The sequence below is a fragment of the Carassius carassius genome, chromosome 25 (genome assembly GCF_963082965.1).
Source record: "Carassius carassius chromosome 25, fCarCar2.1, whole genome shotgun sequence".
NCBI classification, from domain to species: domain Eukaryota; kingdom Metazoa; phylum Chordata; class Actinopteri; order Cypriniformes; family Cyprinidae; genus Carassius; species Carassius carassius.
Window position 1 is genome coordinate 11,963,697 of NC_081779.1, and position 20,236 is coordinate 11,983,932.

A 20,236-nucleotide genomic window follows, 5' to 3' on the forward strand; every position below is an offset into this window, starting at 1 on the left:
AATTTCTTCAGTCCTCTTTTCGCTTCCTACCTTCTCTCAATTTTGTTCCTCACTGCTGTTTCCTGCATCTATCTATCTTACGTGTCCCGCTGAAAACAGAGCTCGTAAATGCAGCTTATACAGTCAGTGTATGTACAACAGTGTATGAATGCACACGCATATGTGTGTGAGTGTGTGTTTCAGCTCCTGACAGCCAGCATGGAGTTGATCTCCCAGATGAGGTTTCTGAGCTGGTCCATAATCATCTTCAGCTGTTGGTTCTTCTGTTTCAGTTTCTGTGATAAAAATGGAAATAAATATTTTCAGTTATTGAGATGTAAATATGCAGCACTGGTGAGCAGAACGTCACTGACATACATTTTTCAGTAGTGTAACAGCACAGCTATTTTCAAAATGATATAGAAGGGTTTTTTTCCCTACAACTACCTGTGTAACATGACAAAACTCATCTTATGCCACATTATATGTCATTATTTCAGTGTGCAGAGCTGTGAAGCCAGTAATGTAAGCAAACTCACAGAATAGTGTGATCAGTTGTATTCTCTGTGTGCATGTTTCCTATACCACACAATCTTTGGCGCAACAGAAACTATATTTTGCCTGAGACATTAATTAAATGTTACAGAATAACATGGTGCTGGTGGGTTTTTTGCATGTACCATGCCAATAACACAAGCTTCCAAACTGATCAGATGTTTGTGTTAGTTCATTCAGTGAAGAATTCATCACACTGATTTAAACTGGTATCTCGAGTACACAAGCCTTTTAAATGATTCACTGAGAAAAAAAAAAAAAAAACAGGAGTCATTTGCTCATTAACCAGTCTATAGTTGCACTATGTGCTTGTCTAGCAGTATAATGTGATAAATATGTGACATAACACATTAAACGTGCTTTCTTGTCAATTTTTGGCATTACATTGTGCTTCTATTCGATTCACAAGGCAAACTCGCATTCATAATTATCACTGAAAAGTAGTGCTGAAAACTACTACATGCTGTATTTGTGTAACTTGTTACATAACATTACCTTAAGTAACATCGATACATTGTATTGCTTTTGTAAGTTTAACTGCTTTATGAAAAGGGCTAAAAGGAGTTATATACTTGTTTAACACGTGACAGCAATTCAACACAAAAAACAAGCTGATAAAGTCTAGATGTTCAGCTGTTTTTCGACCAAACTGAAAGGGGAATAAATGTGATACAAGCCACTTTGATTGCTGGTGTTGTACTGGAAACGGCAGGCTTGAAACAGCGAAAGATTCTCTGGCCAAAAACACCTTGTTAAAGGAAATGGCTAGAGGAAAATGTCATTCAAACTGACACTCTTTATAACAGTTCTGTGCAAAAGAGCATCTTTGAAGCTTCATGGTGTTGGGCCACAGCAGAAGAATAATGTGCTTATACAATCCTACCTCATGTCAATGGTACAAGCTGCTAATGGTGTATTAGTACAGGAACCCTTAAATACAAATAGTGCTTTATTTAGATGCTGTAGTGTATGAGCATTGTAAATGACCATCTGTATCCCTATATAGCCACAGTCTACCTATTTGAAATGAATAGCCTACTTCCACTGGGACAATGTACAATGTCACAAAGCATTCACCATCTCCACCTTGTTTTATGACTTCAGCTTGTTCCAATGGCAGCACGGTCCCCTGATCTCAATCCAATAGAGCACCTTTGGGGTGAACTGAAATGAGAGGTTCATGCAGCCTGTAAATGGGCAGAGGCTGTGATTGTACTGAGTTAACCTGGCTACAACTGCTGAGGAATTCTTCCTGCACGGTCTGCTGAATCTGCCACAAACAATTCAGACAGCTCTGGAGGCAAAGCAGTGCGCTGATCTGTACTACACAGGTGTACCTAACAATGGACATTGAGATATAGCTAGTGATACATGTTTTTAATATATTCAATTTAATAGAGGTGCTGACATGACATTTTTAGCAGTGACAGCAGAGCACTGAGATACATTTTTTTCTGGATTCTTTGGTTTCTGCCCTAGGCGTCATGCCCACAGACCGCTGGCTGAACATCTGATGCATGAGGCACACAAAATGGTCCGTTTCGATTGGTTGAATTCTACAGGAATTCCGGGAAATGTGTGTGTCGTGTTCTTGAATAGAACTCCAAACCTCCTCATGGAAGGTGAAAATCATCATTTTTTTCAACAAACTAGTATTCTGTAATAACCTAAAAAATCTGTACTGCCATTTTTTTAAATCAAATGCATCCTTGATATTGCTGAATAAAAGCATTTCCAAAAAATAAAAAATGTACCCAAAACTTTTAAATGGCAGCATGTAGGTTTAATATCTATAACCCTATTGCACAAAGGTTCACAGTTCACACACACAAAATGATGCCGCATAATACATTCTAGGCAAATTGCTCACAGCAGGCAATGGCAGTGGTGCTTCTCAACCCTACTAGGAAAAAGCAGAGCTCCAGGAACAGGCCTGGCGGGATCAGTAGCAAGAGATGACCCTGGTGAGCTGAACTTCTGTCCATTAAGACACAAAGTCTGCATATAAGTGAACAGGTCCCAGCTGGTACAGGGCAGATCACTACATTGATTGCTTCTTCCTTTCTTAGCAGGGTCAACATGGATCATGATTGCTCCAGGAAAACAGACAGGAAGAGAGTCTGAGGCACTTGTTGGCAAGCACTGAAACAGGAGTCCTGAGGCAAGCTCAGAGGACACAAGTTTCTCACAGAGCAGAGACGTAAAGCCTCACTTGATCATGATTCTCAGTACAGATGTTAACTTTGAATAAGGGCTCTCATCGTTACACTGGCTTTCAGCGTTTAAGAAGTTAGCAAAAAGGCAAATGGTTGGTGGCAGCCCAGCTCTCATGACAAAACTGCTTCTTCTTATCGAGCACTGAAAGCCACCGTGGACTGCTTAATAAACGGCAATGTGAGCTCAAGTCTAATTGGCACTTTAGTACTTGTACAGTGATATTATGACTACTACAGGGACAGTTCACCCAAAATGTGCTAACTTACTCACCGTCAGGTCTCATTTTTCCTACTACAGTAAATAACAGTAAACAACAATTGACTTTCATTGACAAAAAACACTGAAACATTCTTCATAATACTCTCTTTTTAATAAACTACTCATACAGTAGTATTGGTATCGTGGACAACAGGAAGTAATATTTGAGGAGCCTTTGAATTTTGCTGTCTGTAACAATGAAGACAACCGCATGCATTTACTTTACATATGATTCAGTCCTAGGCCCAAATACGGCGTCTCATGTCGCCTCTCCCTTCATCTGATTCTCTCATCAACTCACCATGAGATCAAAGCAGCCTCTCTCGATAATGTGCACAGAGGGAAGAGTTTTTGATCAAAATGTGAACTTATTAAAATTCAGGTTTGTTCAAATGTGCTGTTTTACACTCTGAGTGACAGCTGGATGACGTGCTAGGAGCAGTGCTCCAGTTTGTAAAGAAAAATTAGATTTTTTTATTTTTTAAACAGTAACCAAAACTGTGAGAACCACAAATTAGTCTCTGCGGTCTGAATGGATTAAAAACAGAATGAATACAAGAGAGCTATAGAGAACTGTGGCTTAAATTCCAGATAATATGTGTTTATTGCAGATACTGATCAAACAGAAAGAATTTTAAAAGAAGAACATTTTAGTAGAATTAAACGAAATGCAGAAACTGTCTGTAGAACAAGCCTTCATTATAAAAGCTGTGACCTTGGATTCCACATGAATAATCCGCCTTGTCTCTCTCGACTTGTTTCAGCATTTCTGTTTGCTGAGATTGAGCAGGAATTACTAGTGTAAGTGTCTGTGAGTGAAGCAAGGGGATTAGACTGACTGAAGAGCGGGAAAGGATGTACTACCTCATTCTAATCCAGGTGACATCACAGCATCTTTAATGCAACCATGGAGTTCTACTTTTTAAAGACACTGCTTATTCCTCCACAAAACGCTGACTAGATTTAATCTAGAAGTGTCATTCCCATCCATATCTCAAAAGCACATGCCGTGGATCAGTGGATTTTGAATACAACTTCTAAAGCAAAATCATTTTAATATTTGATAATTAAGCTGCATGAATTTATTACGTAAAAAAAAAAAAAAAGTTGTGGCAGAAATCACAATTAAAAATGTGGTCAGTCCAATCGGGACAAACCTCTTTTGCTTTTAAATGAAAATAAATATAAAAAATAATTCTGAAAATGTCAAGGCTGTACTTTTCCATCAAAATTTCTTAAAAGTAAAGAAATATAATAGTAACGCTTTATAAAAAGGGAAGTGATATGTAGCCAAGTGTCCCATATTTGACATTTGTGCTCTGCTTTTAACCCATACAAGTGCACACACACAGCAATGAGTAGTGAACGTACACACACACACACACACATAGCATTTTTTGCTGCGGCCCCTGGGGAGCAGTATGGGGTTTGAGTGCCTTGTGTGTGTATATTTTATAAATTAAATTAAATGAATGAAGTAGATACATTTCCCTAAACAGATGTGTTTTCTGTGAATTAGACTGTCACTCCCATGTTAACAATCTTGTAGAGTAATGATGTGGACAGTGTGTTCTTTTGGCATTAATGCAGCTGCTGAACATTCAAAAATTGAACTAGCTTCATCAGCGGTTTATTCTGATCAAAGCTAAAGCCAGATGGCCCCTCTGTGTGTTACATGAAAAGACTGCTGATGGCAAGAGTGCGGTAAATGATGAGTGACAGAAATCTACCAAAAACTGACACAACTACCCTTCAACCAAATTCCTTTAAACATGTTTACAATTCAAGCAGAAAAGATACCAAAGTCTTTGAAAGAGATGGAGCAAAGACGCCCTGTTACATATTGTATAAAAGTGAGTGTTGCATTTCAAGCCTCACCTATAACAGAATGAACACAGTGCGTATTATACATGGCACAACCAATAAAAATCTTTAACATTCAACTTCTGTTGAAGTTAATTTCACTGAGATTCCAGAGACCACAAAGTTGTACATAATAATAGTAATCTAATTATAGTATTAATAATACAAAGTAATCATAATGATAGTATTTAAGTTTTTAAGCATAATAGTAATAATTCTAATTAATTTAAAAGTTGGTGTTTACATATGTATGTGTGCTATCTACATGTATACATAAATACACATATGTATATATTTAAGAAATAAATGTAATATATATTTATATATAATAAAAACTTATATAAATATGAATAAATATATAGCTGTAAATATTTCTGTATGTGTGTGCATATATATATATATATTGGATGTGATTAATCAATTTGATAGTCCTAATAAATTTTAAATTAATCTAATTTATAAATATAAATCGAATTAAAGTTATATTTATATTTATAAAATATCACTTAGAAAAGAAATAAAACATCCTTCTTAACAAGTTGTACAATTTCACTCCTGTCTGTATTGCAAAGGGGTTTGTTCAGAACTATAAGCAACAGTAATAATGATACACGCTTTACCGTGCACCACAAATGAACCAACATGTACTGTAAATCTCTTTTCTTACATCCCCACTGGAGTATAAGCAGCAGTAAAGAGAGACTGTGTGTGAAATGTCAAAGTATTGAAGGTTGTCTCCATTGATCACTGCTCTGCTCCCCAACATTTTTCAATCTTGCATCACCAGACCGCTGTCAGCCTGCAGTATTGATTTAGCTGTTTATTGTTACTTCGTTTACACTGCTTGTATCAACCCTTCATGACCATTCCCTGCCCACTCCATCTGCGATTATAAACACAGATATGTACGTAGGCTGTCCACTGAATTAACATAACATGATTTGCAAATGATCTCCTTTCCTCTCTCAAATCTCATTATCTTTGTTCCACTAGAGCAATTCATAAACAAGAACCTAAACTCAATTAAACACATAATGTTCAGGTTGAAAAGTTCATCAGCTCTTCAAAGGAATGTTTCGGTTTGGAGCTAAACAGTGCGCTGTGTGTGAGCGCTGAGACTGGGACAAGTGGGAGTAAAAGGACTGATGTTGAAACAAACCGAGAGGAACTAAAACCCCAACGCAATGTGATGAGACCGAGACGCCGGAGGAGGGAGGAGATCTCCACAGATCAGAGGTGAAGGACGAGAGGGATGAAAAAAAGATGGCACCCACTTGGGGAATGATTGATGCAATGGAATGTATTAGAAACCACTGCATATCAAACATTAATGTGAGCTGAAGTGTTTTCATGTTATCAGTTTGTAATCCTTAAATAAGGCAGTACTGAATTTCAGAAGGCATGAGCCTTCAAAGGGATTATAAAAATATGCAAAAAGCATATTGAAAACAAGACATGTTTTTGATTTTTTTTTTTTTTTTTTTTTTTTGCATAAAGAAAACCTATATTTACGACTACATTTTTTTGAACGTTGATATTGATATTTTCATGAATAATTGAGCATATCACCTTTCTAAAGTCCAGAGAGGATCGTTTTTATTACTGTATTAAAGTAATGAGATTGAGATTGTTTTGCTTTTGGGGGATTGTGACTAGTGCTACAATGCAGAAAATTCATTTTCTTTATGCAAAAACAAACAATGGTCCTAAAGACATTGTTAAAACAAGAGAAAGCTTTCTTTAAAGAAAGGATTGTGTGATTCCCAATCAGGCATGTCCCTGCATCCCTTTCTTACAGCGGGCTCTTTCATCTCTCCTCAGACTGTCAGGGGCTTACTTCATCTAGCTCCAATGAGCGCTTCCCAGGCAGCATAAAGGAGAAATGAGCAATAGAAATCTTTCAGGGAAAGTGTAGCAGTAATTCCATTTTAAAGTCTAAAGTGAGAAAGATGTCATTTTAGCCTCTCTGCTCTTATGGGAGAAAAGGGAAAACTCTGGATTTGGCTGATGAGACAAAAGGTGTTCAATTTGAAACTGAAGAACATTCCCTCATAAGTAGTAGGCCAAGAAAAATACAAATACAAGACAAATCCAAGCAGTGTTAGTTCATATTTGAGCACTGATATATAGAGGGTGAATCTGTATAATCTGACCAATGATAATGCAAAGATATTTTGATAATGGAAAGATATACTTTATTTTACAGTACAGTACGTGCACTTACATGTACTTAGTGTAGCACTTACAAGTACATGGGGTAGTGTTCAGGGTTAGTACCTAGTTATTGTAATAACATTAATAAGTACATAGTATGTACACGAGGAACAGGACTGTAAGATAAAGTGCTACTGATATTTTAGTAACTGAGAATGAGCTCCTGATTTCTAAATAAATATGTGCCTGTTTTTCCACGCAAAGCTATCGTATGGCTTCAGAGGACATTTTGAAGACAAAATGAGGGTGAGTTAAGGTTGTCAAAATGTTCCTTTTTGAATTAACTGCCTCTTTAAGAAGCTCTTTTCCTTTTTCTGTTGTTTAGTTTTAAACCAACCTGATAGACCTTCCAGATCTCAAGTACCTTTCATTGTTGTTTAAATGTTACATTTACAATGACTGCATGAGAGAATAAAAAATTTAATTATTCGTATAATAGTAGAAGGTAATAATTGGAAAACAAACAGCAATTGCTCAACCTGAAGCATAAAGAAGCACTGTGAACTGTTTTCTATTTTCGGCGTGTCCCTTTTTTCCATGCCCCAAGCATGCTGGGCCTTCCTCCCTGACCCCATGTGCACCAATTAAAGGGCCTCTAGCTGGTAAACCTGTTCTAATGGATGACATATGAACTGACTAATCATGTGGAGAACTGAGTGCCTCCTGCTAGCACGCGTGTGTGTGTGTGTGTGTGTACGGTGCGAACTGTCTTCTCTGAACCGCCTCATTATGGTTCCAGCGTGTTTGTTTATCAGAGCACAGCTCCACCACAGCCCCCTTAGCCCGGCCCTGCTCCAGAGATAACGGTAAACGCTTGTGCTGCCACCTCGGCCGCAGCCTCTGCGTTGTTGATTACGCTCACGGTATCTGCCTTCTGAGAGGCCTATTTGAAATTACAAACATTCTTCTCTCACATTTCTCACTTTCTCATTTGAATAAAGAGGACAGACGGGGTAATTAACAGGGTATTAAAAAAACACTGAAAATGGGGACGAGTGAGGAAGAAAGTGCCAAAGAGAGGGAGAAAAAAAAAGAGGAGAGTGGTGGAGAATAAATGAGAGCAGCCGCCTCTCCAAGGCCTTTTTAATGGACTGTGACAGGAATTTATTAACAGTTAGAGCAGTGTTCAATCAAAGCGCCTGCTCGGATGAGTTGACCGTGCCTCGACTACAGTGGACCTTTGGATGGCCTCACACATCTGTGGGGCCCCTCTCACACCAAAGCAGTCAGAGAGTCAAAAAGAGGGGGGGGATGACAGGTTTGAAGTAAATGATGCTATTGAGTCAGATGATGAATATTTCTGACCTTCATCTGTTTACATTGATGGCTTTTCTTGCATTCTCTTTCCATTCTAAATTTCACCAAAATTTCTGTGCGATTAAAATACGATTACAACTCAGAGATGTTGGCGTTAGAAAAAAAAAAAACTGTTCTGTAACGCCACAAATGAAAAGTACAATAAAAGTCTGCAGAACACATACCAGATGTGTGAAGACAGATTGGTCATTGTGATGAAGGCCGCTCTAGATTGCAGGAGCATTATTCAGCCAGGACCCTGACAAACAGCAATTACCCCAGTTGACAGATAACCGGAGCAGGGTGATTATTCTGTGACGGGATGTCCCATAAAGCAGCGGGGCATTACCATACTCCATACGTGCTATACATCTCTCCACCACTTCACCAACTTGTTGGAGCTGCAACAGTAATGAAAGATTCACTAAGCTTGAGCTCCATTGGAAAATGGCGGCACTTAATCAACAGGACAATGGCATGACTCTATTAAAATGCGCAGCCTGGCCTACAATGGGATGAGTCAGACAAACGGTCTCCATTATGTTTAAACAAACTGACCTGAGTGCTAATTTTCCATCAACCATGGCATCATTACTTTCATGCATGCATCCATTTGTTCGTTCAAGCTGATGTCTTTCTTCCGGTTCATCCATGACTCCATTCATTACTATAACATTCTCTGCATTCATCCATCTATCTGTCCTTCCATCATCCTTCATACTTAATCTTTCTATAGATCATGTGCATATGCATAACATTTTTATAGATAGATTTAGATTAAGATTTAGATAGATAGACAGATAGACAGACAGACAGACAGATGATCAATTCATCCATTGATCCAGGCTTTTCCACACTGTAGTTGATGAAAAGCTGAAATAAACTCTTTTAAAACAAAAACAATCAAAATAAACAATTCCTAAAAAATAAATGAAATTTTATTTGTTTACTTGCATGTCATGTGACTATTAGCCAACATCAGAGATCCTTGAACATGCAAATTCTGCACAAGCATATGACGGAGGCTGTAAACACATCTGCTCTCCACATTCTGACGCAACCTTGACCTCCCCTGAGTCTGACATCCTTCATTCCCCCAACATGATCACCTCATCCAGCGTGTTATTTGCAGCTGGCTATTTGGCCAGTGAAAAGCTCCAGGGCCCTTGTCGCATGAGCATTTCCACGCCGACTGCATTTCATGAGCATGCTGCAGTTTTTAATGAGGCAGACTCAATGGCAGAGAGGAGCTCAGAAAAAAATCAGTTTCGCTTTTACTGCAAGAAATTCTCGGTAGAGAGTCATCAGGTGTTTTTTTGTTTTTGTTTTTTTTACTATGGCTTAATTATGCAAGTGAATATGGCAGACATCTTATTGCTTGACACTGTAAACCGATCTCTGCAGGCAGTGAAGTGGCCTGTTTTGAGTTTATATACTGTGCAGTACACTACAGTTTAGGGTCAGTGAAATTTTTGTAATGTTTTTGAAAGAAACCTCTCAGGATGCATTTTTTTTGCATTTATTAAATCAATAATACAGTAAAAACAGTGACATTGTGAAACATTATCATAACATTATATAACTGTTTCCTATTTGAATATATTTTTAAATATAATTTATTCCTGTGATGGCAAAGCTGAATTTCAGGATCCAGCCATTTCTCCGGTCTTTAAAGTCACAAGATCCTGCAGAAGTCATTTCAATAATAGTATTTTTCAGTAATTAAATTATTGTCATTATTATCAATGATGGAAAGAGTTGCACTGCTTAATATTTTTGTGGAAACTGTAATATGTTTTTTCAGGATTCTTTGATGATTAGAAAGTTCAACATAACAAAATGTATTTGATAGAAAGATGTAAACATTACATTTACATTTATTCATTTAGCAGACACTTTTATCCAAAGCAACTTACAGATGAGGACAGTGGAAGCAATCAAAAACAACAAAAAGAGCAATGATATATAAGTGCTATAACAAGTCTCAGTTAGGTTAACACAGTACACCTAGCATGGGATTTTAAATAATATAATATAAAGAAAACAGATAGAATAAAAAAAGAATAGAGCAAGTGTTAGAGGTCTTTACACATACACACACACACACACACACATACAATTGCATAATTAATGAAAAGAAAATAGAATATAAAAAGATTAGAAAGATAGTTAGATTTTTTTAAAGAATAGAATTAGAATAGTGAGTGTTAAAGTTAGAGGGTCAAATAAAGATGGAAGAGATGTGTTTAAGCCGATTCTTGAAGATGGCTAAAGACTCAGCTGATCGGATTGAGTTGGGGAGGTCATTCCACCAGGAGGGAACATTTAATTTAAAAGTCCGTAAAAGTGACTTTGTGCTTCTTTGGGATGACACAATCAAGCGACGTTCACTTGCAGAACGCAAGCTTCTAGAGGGCACATAAGTCTGAAGTAACAAATTTAGGTAAATGGGTGCAGAGCCAGTGGTAGTTTTGGTATGCAAACATCAATGCCTTGAATTTTATACGAGCAGCTATTGGAAGCCAGTGCAAATTGATAAACGGAGGTGTGACATGTATTCTTTTTGGGTCATTAAAAATTAATCTTGCTGCCGCGTTCTGAATTAATTGTAAAGGTTTGATAGAATTGGCTGGAAGACCTGCCAAGAGGGCATTGCAATAGTTCAGCCTGGACAGAACAAGAGCTTGAACAAGGAGTTGTGCAGCATGTTCCGAAAGAAAGGGCTTGATCTTCTTGATGTTGAATAAAGCAAATCTGCAGGATCGGACAGGTTTAGCAATGTGGTCTGAGAAAGTCAGCTGATCATCAATCATAACTCCAAGGCTTCTAGCTGTTTTTGAAGGAGTTATGGTTGATGTGCCTAACTTGATGGTGAAATTGTGATGAAACGATGGGTTTGCTGGAATCACAAGCAGTTCTGTCTTGGCAAGGTTGAGTTGAAGGTGATGATCCATCATCCAGGAAGAAATGTCTGTTAGACGAGCTGAGATGCGAATAGCTACCGTCGGATCATCAGGATGGAATGAGAGGTAGAGTTGAGTGTCATCAGCATAGCAGTGGTATGAAAAGCCATGTTTCTGAATGACAGAACCTAATGATGCCATGTAGACAGAGAAAAGAGAAGTGGTCCAAGAACTGAGCCCTGAGGCACCCCAGTAGTTAGATGTTGTGACTTGGACACCTCACCTCTCCAAGATACTTTGAAGGACCTATCTGATAGGTAAGACTCAAACCATTGAAGTGTGGTTCCTGAGATGCCTCTCACTAACAGTGTCAAAAGCAGCGGACAGATCAAGCAGGATAAGTACTGAAGATATGGATTCCTCTCTTGCCAGTCTTAGAGCTTCAACAACTGAGAGCAAGGCAGTCTCAGTTGAATGTCCACTTCTGAAGCCAGATTGGTTGCTGTCAAGGAGGTTGTTGTGTGTGAGAAATGTAGAGACTTGGTTGAACACAGCTCGTTCAAGTGTTTTTGCAATGAAAGGAAGAAGGGAAACTGGTCTGTAGTTCTCTAAAAGAGATGGATTGAGGTTGGGTTTTTTAAGTAGTGGAGTTATACGTGCCTGTCTAAATGATGAGGGAAAAACACCAGTGTGGAGGTCTTTACTGTCACCTTTTGATGAACTTGATGCATCCTTGCTGAATACAAGTATTAATGTGTATATGTAGTTATATGTGTAACGAAGTTGCAATGTATATATACTGCCAATCACTTTGTATTTTGTTTAAAATGTATTATTTTAACATTTGATGTAGGAGTGTTCCTGTGTCAATGGGGTTTGATTCACAGATAATGCATGTCCTCATAAATGTATACCTTAAACACTACGCTTTGTATAAAAGCATCTGTCAAATATAAAATGTCCAAAATCCAAAAAAAATAAGGTTCTAACCTTATTTACTTCCAGTACTTCTCTTCTCTCTTCACTGGTTGCACGCATTTGATTAGCCAGTCGGTCATCCATCTTAGAACTCTCATCCTCTACATAAGGGATAAGTTGCTAAAAAAGAAAGACAGAAAAAAATTACCACATAGTGACTTTTTGATACTTAAATTATTGTTATGTACTCATGTTTGTGTTTGCCACTGATGGCACCACAAGAACACACTCAGTTCCAAGCTAGCAACTATCCTGAGGTGTGACGGCAAAAGCAGCAGCCAGGGAAAATATAACGCCTATTTAACACTTCACACAATCAGGTTCTGGTTAAACATCTATTAATTGATATTTGTTAATTGTCATTAAATGCACAGTTATTTAAAAAAAAAAAAAAGCATTAAATGGTGAAAGATGATTTTTGGTCTAGATGGTGTAGTTATGGGCATCTACCAGCAGGCTATCTAGCCAAAACCCTGACCCCTATTCTGTGAACAACAACAACAACAAAAAAGTGTCAGGGGATTTTCCCACCCTTTTTGCAAATCAAAAAATGCAGCCAATTAGAAACGCAGTGACTAAAGAGATGGAATAGTTTGATTCAGTGGCATGAGTTATAATATCCTACAGCACATTTAAAACAACTAACGAGTTTGTAACTCAATTAGCCACTCATTACAATCAAAGTTTACAGAAGAGCATCTCTGAATGCACGTCGAACATTGAAGCAGATGGGCTACAGTGGCAGAAGACCACACTGGGTGCCACTCCTGTCAGCTACAACAGGAAACTGAGGCTCAGAAAAAGGTTGGGAAAAAGATTGGATAAAAGTTTGCATGGTCTAATGAGTTTCGATTTCAGCTGCAACATTCAGATGGTAGGGTCAGAATTTGCACACCTTGGCTTTAAACACCACAGCCTACCTGAGCATTGTTGCTGACCATGTCCATCCCTATATGAGTACAGTGTATCCACCTTGTAAACATCTCAAACTGGTTTCTTGAACATGACAATGAGTTCAATATGCTCAAATGGCCTTCACAGTCACCAGATCTCAATCCAGTAGAGCAGCTTTACGATGTGTTGAACGAGAGATTCACATGGATGTGCAGCCGACAAATCTGCAGCAACTGTGTGATGCTTTCATGTCAGTACAGACCAAAAGAATGTTTCCACCACATTGTTGAATCTATGCAACAAAGAATTATGGCAGTTCTAAAGACAAAAGGGGGTCAAACCCGGTTCTAATAAGATGTACCTAAAAAAAGGGGCTAGTGAGTGCGCTTACATCAAAAATTTCACTCATTTAACCGTAGGGAGCTAAAAAAAATACACCAAACATCAGAGCTTTTCTAAAAAATTAAAGACAGAAAAATAAAACTCTTGATCATCTTCTAACCAATTTTGAATCAGTTAATGATTTTTTTTAAAGCAATTTTTCTATCCAAAGAGTCTTGCAATTCTATTATTACAAGGCCAGTCTCAGTGGAAAAACATAAGGGCACAATGTCAGTACATGAATCGCCTCGCTTGTGAGGTTTAAACATGCAAACCTTCAGACTGCAAACCTAGATATTCAATCAATGAGCAACCACAAACCACAAGTCATGGCTACAAAGGTACAGCAATGATTTATTTATTTTAAATGCTCGACTGTAGATGAACCCCAAGACACCTTTCGAATTTTACCTGTATAAATCAGGGTCACTACACAAGACTCAAGGTATTAATTTGATTATTTACTTACCATGAGTAATCTGATGGCTTCCTGGCATCTTGGATTAAAAATGAATGAAACTGATATGGTGGTATTTGTGAACAAAAACATCACTTTGATATTTTGAATGTCTCCAGGCAGTTTAAAAATGAGCGCCCTGAACTAGGGTTAAGATGGGCCATTATCCAAAGCTACATGTGAAAGCCTGAAAAATACTCGCAGAAAGTATCCAATGACAAAAACTTCCATGGTTGGAATACAATTTCATGCAAACATTTACTGTGGTGATCTATTGTCTGAACAACACAAGAGCTTAAGATATGAGATTTTAAATAACCTGGTGAAGCCCAAGTAATGGATTGCTGCATAATCCAAAAGCCTTAAACAGAGAAAACAGATCTTAGGTTTAGAATTTTGTAACATATTAGCCATCTGTTATTTTTCCCAAATAATGCACTCACTTTGGCTTTCAGATTCAATCTCTCATCAGCCTTGGACAGGGTTACAGTAAAAGCAGACCATCAGATCCACCCTCAAATAAATCTCATTCACCTTTGGTATGACTTTGTTTCCCTCAGTTTACCGCAGAACAATGGTTTAAGTTCTATCCACAGGTGCTTTCTGAGATCCATAAAGTGTCTCATTCTTTTTGTGAGGTTCTATCATTCTGTCTCACAGCTCTGCTGGCCCAGGATCATGATCTCCTCACTTTAACATCACAGTGACACCTGCTGGTGTTCTGGATGAGAAATCAGTGCATGCAAGTGAAGAAAAACACAATATTTTCTGCGTAGTGGTTTTCCCATCAAGGGCATAAAAACAAATTCAACTCTCTCATTCAAAAAATGGCAAAAAAAAATGCATTTAAATGTTGTTATTATTATTATGAATAATAAAGTTCAGATTTATACTTCTACTCTAGTATATTCTTTAATTCTGTAAACATCTGAGAACTTTGAGTTCAAGAACAACTGAAGTAATATCGTGCAAACTTCAATTGGAAACGAATGGAAAAACTTTTTTCAAGACTTTCATTATTATTGTGTTAATGACTATTAATGAGTTATTAGTGTGACAATATATCATTACAATGAAAAATAAACTGGAGGGAAATAGCAGATGAATAGCTTATATTCCCTTATATATTAATATACATTTCAAACCAATACCTTGATAAAACATGTTATGCATCAATAACCCATTACAAGTGAATATATTTTACAAATCTTAAGATCTACACTACGAATAAGTTTGGGGTCAGTACGATTTTTCAATGTTTTTGAAAGTCTCTTATGTTTACCATGGCTGCATTTATTTGATTAAAAAAAACAGTAAAGCTATAATACTGTGAAATGTTATTATGATATAAAATTATTATTATTTCATACACAAATGTATTTGTCGCTTTCTTGAAGCAAGAAATCCTAAGATCCTTCAAACAAATTTAAAAATGTAATTTATTCCTATGATGGCAAAGCTGAATTTTCAGCAGCCATTACTCAATTATTGATTTTGGAGCTCAAGATTGTATATTATTATTATTATTAAAGCAGCATAATAATTTTATGGAAACCCTGATACATCTTTCCTTAAAATTCCTAAAAATATATTTTTTTAATAAAATACAATTATTATATTTTTGAACATTATATTTTTTAACATAGTACCAATATAAAAATCTTTACTGTCATTTGATCAATTTAACACTTGCTGAGAAGTATTAATTTCTTTAAAAAAAATATATATATATATATATATATATATATATATATATATATATCTGATCCCAAACTTTTGACTAGGAAGTGTAAGCCTTCCTTTTCCCCGTCAAACTGTAACACAAAAACAGCAGCTTAAATGATCTAAAATTTCAGCAGCAACAGGAAAATCAAGTCCCACATTCTGAATAACTCATATTTCATGGGTCTGCGGTTTACAGAACAGACCTTACAAGCTTTAGGCTTTCACAAGCCAGCAGAAAACCAAGAAGGAAAAATCTGATAATATGAAATGCAAAGGAGGGAGGGAGAGAGAAAAGCGCCTGGCAGGTTCGTCGAGGAAGTGAATGCATCAAACCACAGGCGGGTGACCAGCCCAGCAGAGACAGAAAACACACAAGCCGTAGCTCGAGGACTGATTTAATTAGCTTTGCACACTTTAGGTCCAAAGAATTATAGAAAAGAGCAAGAACCAAAACAATTTCTGAACCAAACTCACATTGAGTTTCAAAGGAAGTACCCACCTGTCTGCAGCAAGTGGAGTAAGAAAGAGCCAGCTAGTTAATATAACACAGACAACACATTACTCAAGGTCCAGACACTGAAAGATGGATGTGTTCTGCCAGCTGCCTGAAAACAATGATTCAGTGAGGTTCACTTGGGTTGATTACTTTGAAGTGGATGGAAAAAGTGAGGTGGTAAATGAAATGACATGGCTATTTCGCTTGCGTTGTGCAGTAAAGTCCACCGCTGGGAGCTGGTGATTGCCTGGGTTGGAAAATGCTGACATGAGGGACTTCGCCAGCTGTTCATTACAAAGCGCCTCAGCTAATTAGCGAGGTGATGAGGCAACGCCACTGAATCCATTATAGCACTTCCTGTTTGGTGAGAAAGCTCAACAGGAGCTAAAGAGAACACCTGAAATCCAAAAAGATTAGGCCGAGCCAAAATAAATATCCTGTTGGCACAGGAGCACTTCTGTTAATGAGAAGAAAGAACCTGAATTTCCATCTCTCAAGGCTTTTGTTCATACCCTCCAGTTGTAGCAACTGCAGATCTAATGACTTTATTCCACCGCTCTCTTCAATAAAAGAAAAAAGATTGCACGAATGACACTTAAATGACTCAGAGTCAGCAGACCAGCTGTGCATTCGATCCAATGCTAAATGGCTTCATTTGCTATCACACACATTTGAGTCTTAATTCCTAAAGGGGCAAAATTATGTCTAAATCAGAGCAACACTTCATGTTTCATATGTGTCAGTGACTCGTGAAATTAGAGCATATATATCCTTTCTTCTTGATTAAAACATTGTATTTTATTCCAGATGTTTCCAGAAGTCATAACAGCAGTGCTTCAGAAGATCTGAAGAACATTCAAGCTCTTGTAGAGCTTGCACTTTACAAGTCCAGACATGACGTCAATGAGCTCTTAGTGGGGCCAAACTAAGTCAGTGAATCTCAGCTGGACTCAATCACTAGATCACTTCAATGCTGATAGGAAGCCAAGCTGACAATGTCATTCAAGCATGTTTCCCTCTGCTGGAAACTGAAAGCTAGCACTGACAAGGTGCACTAATTAAAACATTTGCATGCAAGTATATGCTCTGGATGGACAGAATTCCCTCAAGTACAAGATCGAATAAACACACTCTTGAATATTCAATCGAAATCCACTTTCAAGTTATCAACCCCTTATAACAGAATTAATGTGTGTGAGAAATGTGTTTGTTTCGAGATGCTTCAATCATGTCAGTGGCTTAGAAAAGGCTGTTTTATTCTATATAGGCCAGTGTTTATCAACCTTTTTGATTCAAAGACCCCAATGTCCAAAACAATATTCAAAGGCCCCATGATGTCTTTTTCAGTTGCTTGCAACTTACTTAAGACGTAAAGACAAATATTTAAAAAATATATTTTTACACACATTTTCTATTTAATATACATTATTCTTAACTAAAAAAAATGTATATTTAATGCTCATGTAGTTTTACGATTTTATTTACATGACTAGGTCTAGAATTTACTTTTAAAATAAAGCCACAACATATATCCAGGTTTTTCAAGACAATGGTAAATCTGGTTCTTGAATCTTCAAAAAAAAAGAAACAAAGTTATCGAGGGGGTGCGAGATTCCACGAAAAGTCCCTGTGTACCACATATGCAAAGTGTGGGGCTCAGTGCTTAGCAAAGAAAGCTTTTTAGCTGGAAACACTAGGCTAGGCTTATTTAATATCATGAAAAATGTGAAATGTAAGTCTGTTAAGTTTAAACCAGACTGGATGCGATAGAGAAAGCGTAATCTCACCTCAGGAGGGATGGGGTCCAGACCAGCACAATTTTCATTGCATTTGTCATAGACGAGACGGAGCTTGCGGAAAAGGACAGAGAGCATCCGCAAGTGCTCCTGCAGTTTCCCCAACCGGTCCTGATGAGTGTTAGGATGATAGGTGACTCCATTCGGCAGCTGAGTGAGAAGGCAGGGAGAAAGAGAGTCAGCAGGGTAAGTCTTCATCTGTGGATGGATGCTCTTGAGGGGATGAACTTACCTGCATGTTTCTCAGCAGCTGAAAGATCTCCATGGTTCGTAAGACGATGTCCTGCACCGTCTCCTGTCCGATCCGACAGAGCGAGGCTGTGTTCACATCCCGAGCTGCCTGAGCCTGTTGCCCAGGGAACTGGGCCAGAGGAGGGGTTGTCATGGGGACAGCGGGATGTGAGCACTGATGGCTGGGTGACTATTTAGTGGGACTTTATGGCATGTCTGTTAACAATATATGTTCATGACTGTATGAGAGAGAGAGAGAGAGAGAGAGAGAGAGAGAGAGAGAGAGAGAGTATTGGCATGTTAACTGAACACCTAAAACATATAAACATAACAAACCATATTTAGCATTACATAGTCAAATTATAAACAATAAATAAAACACAATAACGTACAAAAGCAAGTAAAACACATAATAATATTCGAATAGCAGACTAAACATTTAGATACAGTACAACAAAATCTATTATTTAGCTCTACATTGAGCTACTATCATCAAAGCTTAAATGTCTAACGAAGCTGGACTAACAGCAACTATCAGCCATAACACGTATGTGACAAAAACCCAGAAAATGTTTTTCGTGTAAATATATGCAAACATTAAGGGCGTTTAAACACCTTGCTTGTGTTGTTGACAAGACCCGACATGTTTTCCGTGCTGTGTTCTCGTCTGAGTCAGCCATCGCGAGATTCCACGAGAAGTCACCGGGTTTCACATAAAGTGTGTGGCTCAGTGCTTAGCAACTGTAGAACATTTTTTGATGGAAACAGTATGTTTGTTTAAAAAAATATTGTACTTGCATTTTGTTTTCAATACAAATATCTATATTCTACAAGCTTATATGGGATATATTGTTACTAAACGTATAGTGGAAATGCGAGTACGCTTTTTAGCTGAAGGTGCAGCGCGCCATCTAGCGTTCACTGATATTTTACATACATTTTTGCAATTTTAGTTTTATTTTATTTTATTATGCATGCAACGTTTAAAAATCCTAGTGTCTCTAAAAAATGGTCATATGCTATATGCAGTCCTGTAGTATGATGTGGATTAAATGAAACTGCGAAACTGTATGTATCTGTTTACATCTGAAGAAACTGTCAATGCATTATTGGAAATAACAGATTAAAGTTGCATAATGATCTCAAATCATTGGTTCATGACAGAAAAACAAAGACAGACCTTCATACTAAATCAATTTGTGTTGATTTTAAACAACAACCAAACAAGAATCAATGAGAACTTCAGCCTCCCTGTAATCAGAAACAATGATTTCACTTGAGTTCAAGTCTGTTTTGTGGAGATGCTCTTTTGCTTATGTCTATTTATATGCCTAATAATCCTACAAATCCTTTTTCAATATCAAAGATGATTGCATATAATTTTAGGTAATTTGGAGTCTGAGTGGCTTTCAGAGATGCAGGTCTTTCATTGTAGACCGGAGTGACATTGTTCCTCTCAGTAGAGAATATGCACTTACACACAACAGTTAGACAATTACTCTTCTTATTCATAGTGTGTAAAGCCACATAGGGACTCCCACTACAAAAAGGCTTTTCTCTGTATATTGCAATTAGCTTGGCTAGATTTTCTATCCTCATCCAGAGGATTAGACCATGGATGAGCAGGAGGTACAATGAGATACAGTGCTTCACTTAAAAGAGAATGAAAGAGAGCGAGAGATAGCGATGGAATTAAGCTGCTTGTTCTTTTGATGGGCATTCCTTTGAATAATACATGCAAATTGGGAATTAAGAGATGGAAGACAACATTTGTGTAGAAACCTGTTCTAGATTTGATTTAAATTCTCTGTTTATTATATGTAAAAGTATCTGGGGTGGAAGAATAAGAGATCTCATCCATCAATTTAAGATTATAAACAAAGTTCACCAGGTGACACAAAACACACACACACAAAAAATGTGACAGTAGACAAAGTTTTAACGTTTGTACATTCATCCATTTAATTATGAGCGATAAAAACATACCAAAGAT

General features: G+C 37.4%; 1 protein-coding gene across 1 annotated transcript; it reads right to left on the bottom strand.

Moving 5' to 3' along the window:
- Nucleotides 1-26: 26 nt before the first annotated feature.
- On the bottom strand, nt 27-18,966 carry LOC132104194 (mediator of RNA polymerase II transcription subunit 30-like). The gene is made up of 5 exons (XM_059509475.1): nt 18,859-18,966; nt 18,245-18,482; nt 18,004-18,162; nt 12,276-12,383; nt 27-275 (listed from the first exon to the last, which is right to left on the bottom strand). The coding sequence occupies exons 2-5, from the start codon at nt 18,395-18,397 to the stop codon at nt 180-182; spliced, it is 516 nt and encodes a 171-aa protein (XP_059365458.1). The 5' UTR covers nt 18,398-18,482; nt 18,859-18,966; the 3' UTR covers nt 27-179.
- Between the last annotated feature and the right edge of the window lie 1,270 nt (nt 18,967-20,236).

Excerpts from the sequence above, each read along its gene's own strand:
- LOC132104194 (XM_059509475.1), bottom strand. The coding sequence starts at position 18,397 with ATGACAACCCCTCCTCTGGCCCAGTTCCCTGGGCAACAGGCTCAGGCA. Across the intron at positions 12,384-18,003 it reads TGGACCCCATCCCTCCTGAG|CAACTTATCCCTTATGTAGA; the intron begins GTGAGATTACGC and ends TTTCTTTTTTAG. Across the intron at positions 276-12,275 it reads AAGTACTGGAAGTAAATAAG|AAACTGAAACAGAAGAACCA; the intron begins GTTAGAACCTTA and ends TTTTTATCACAG.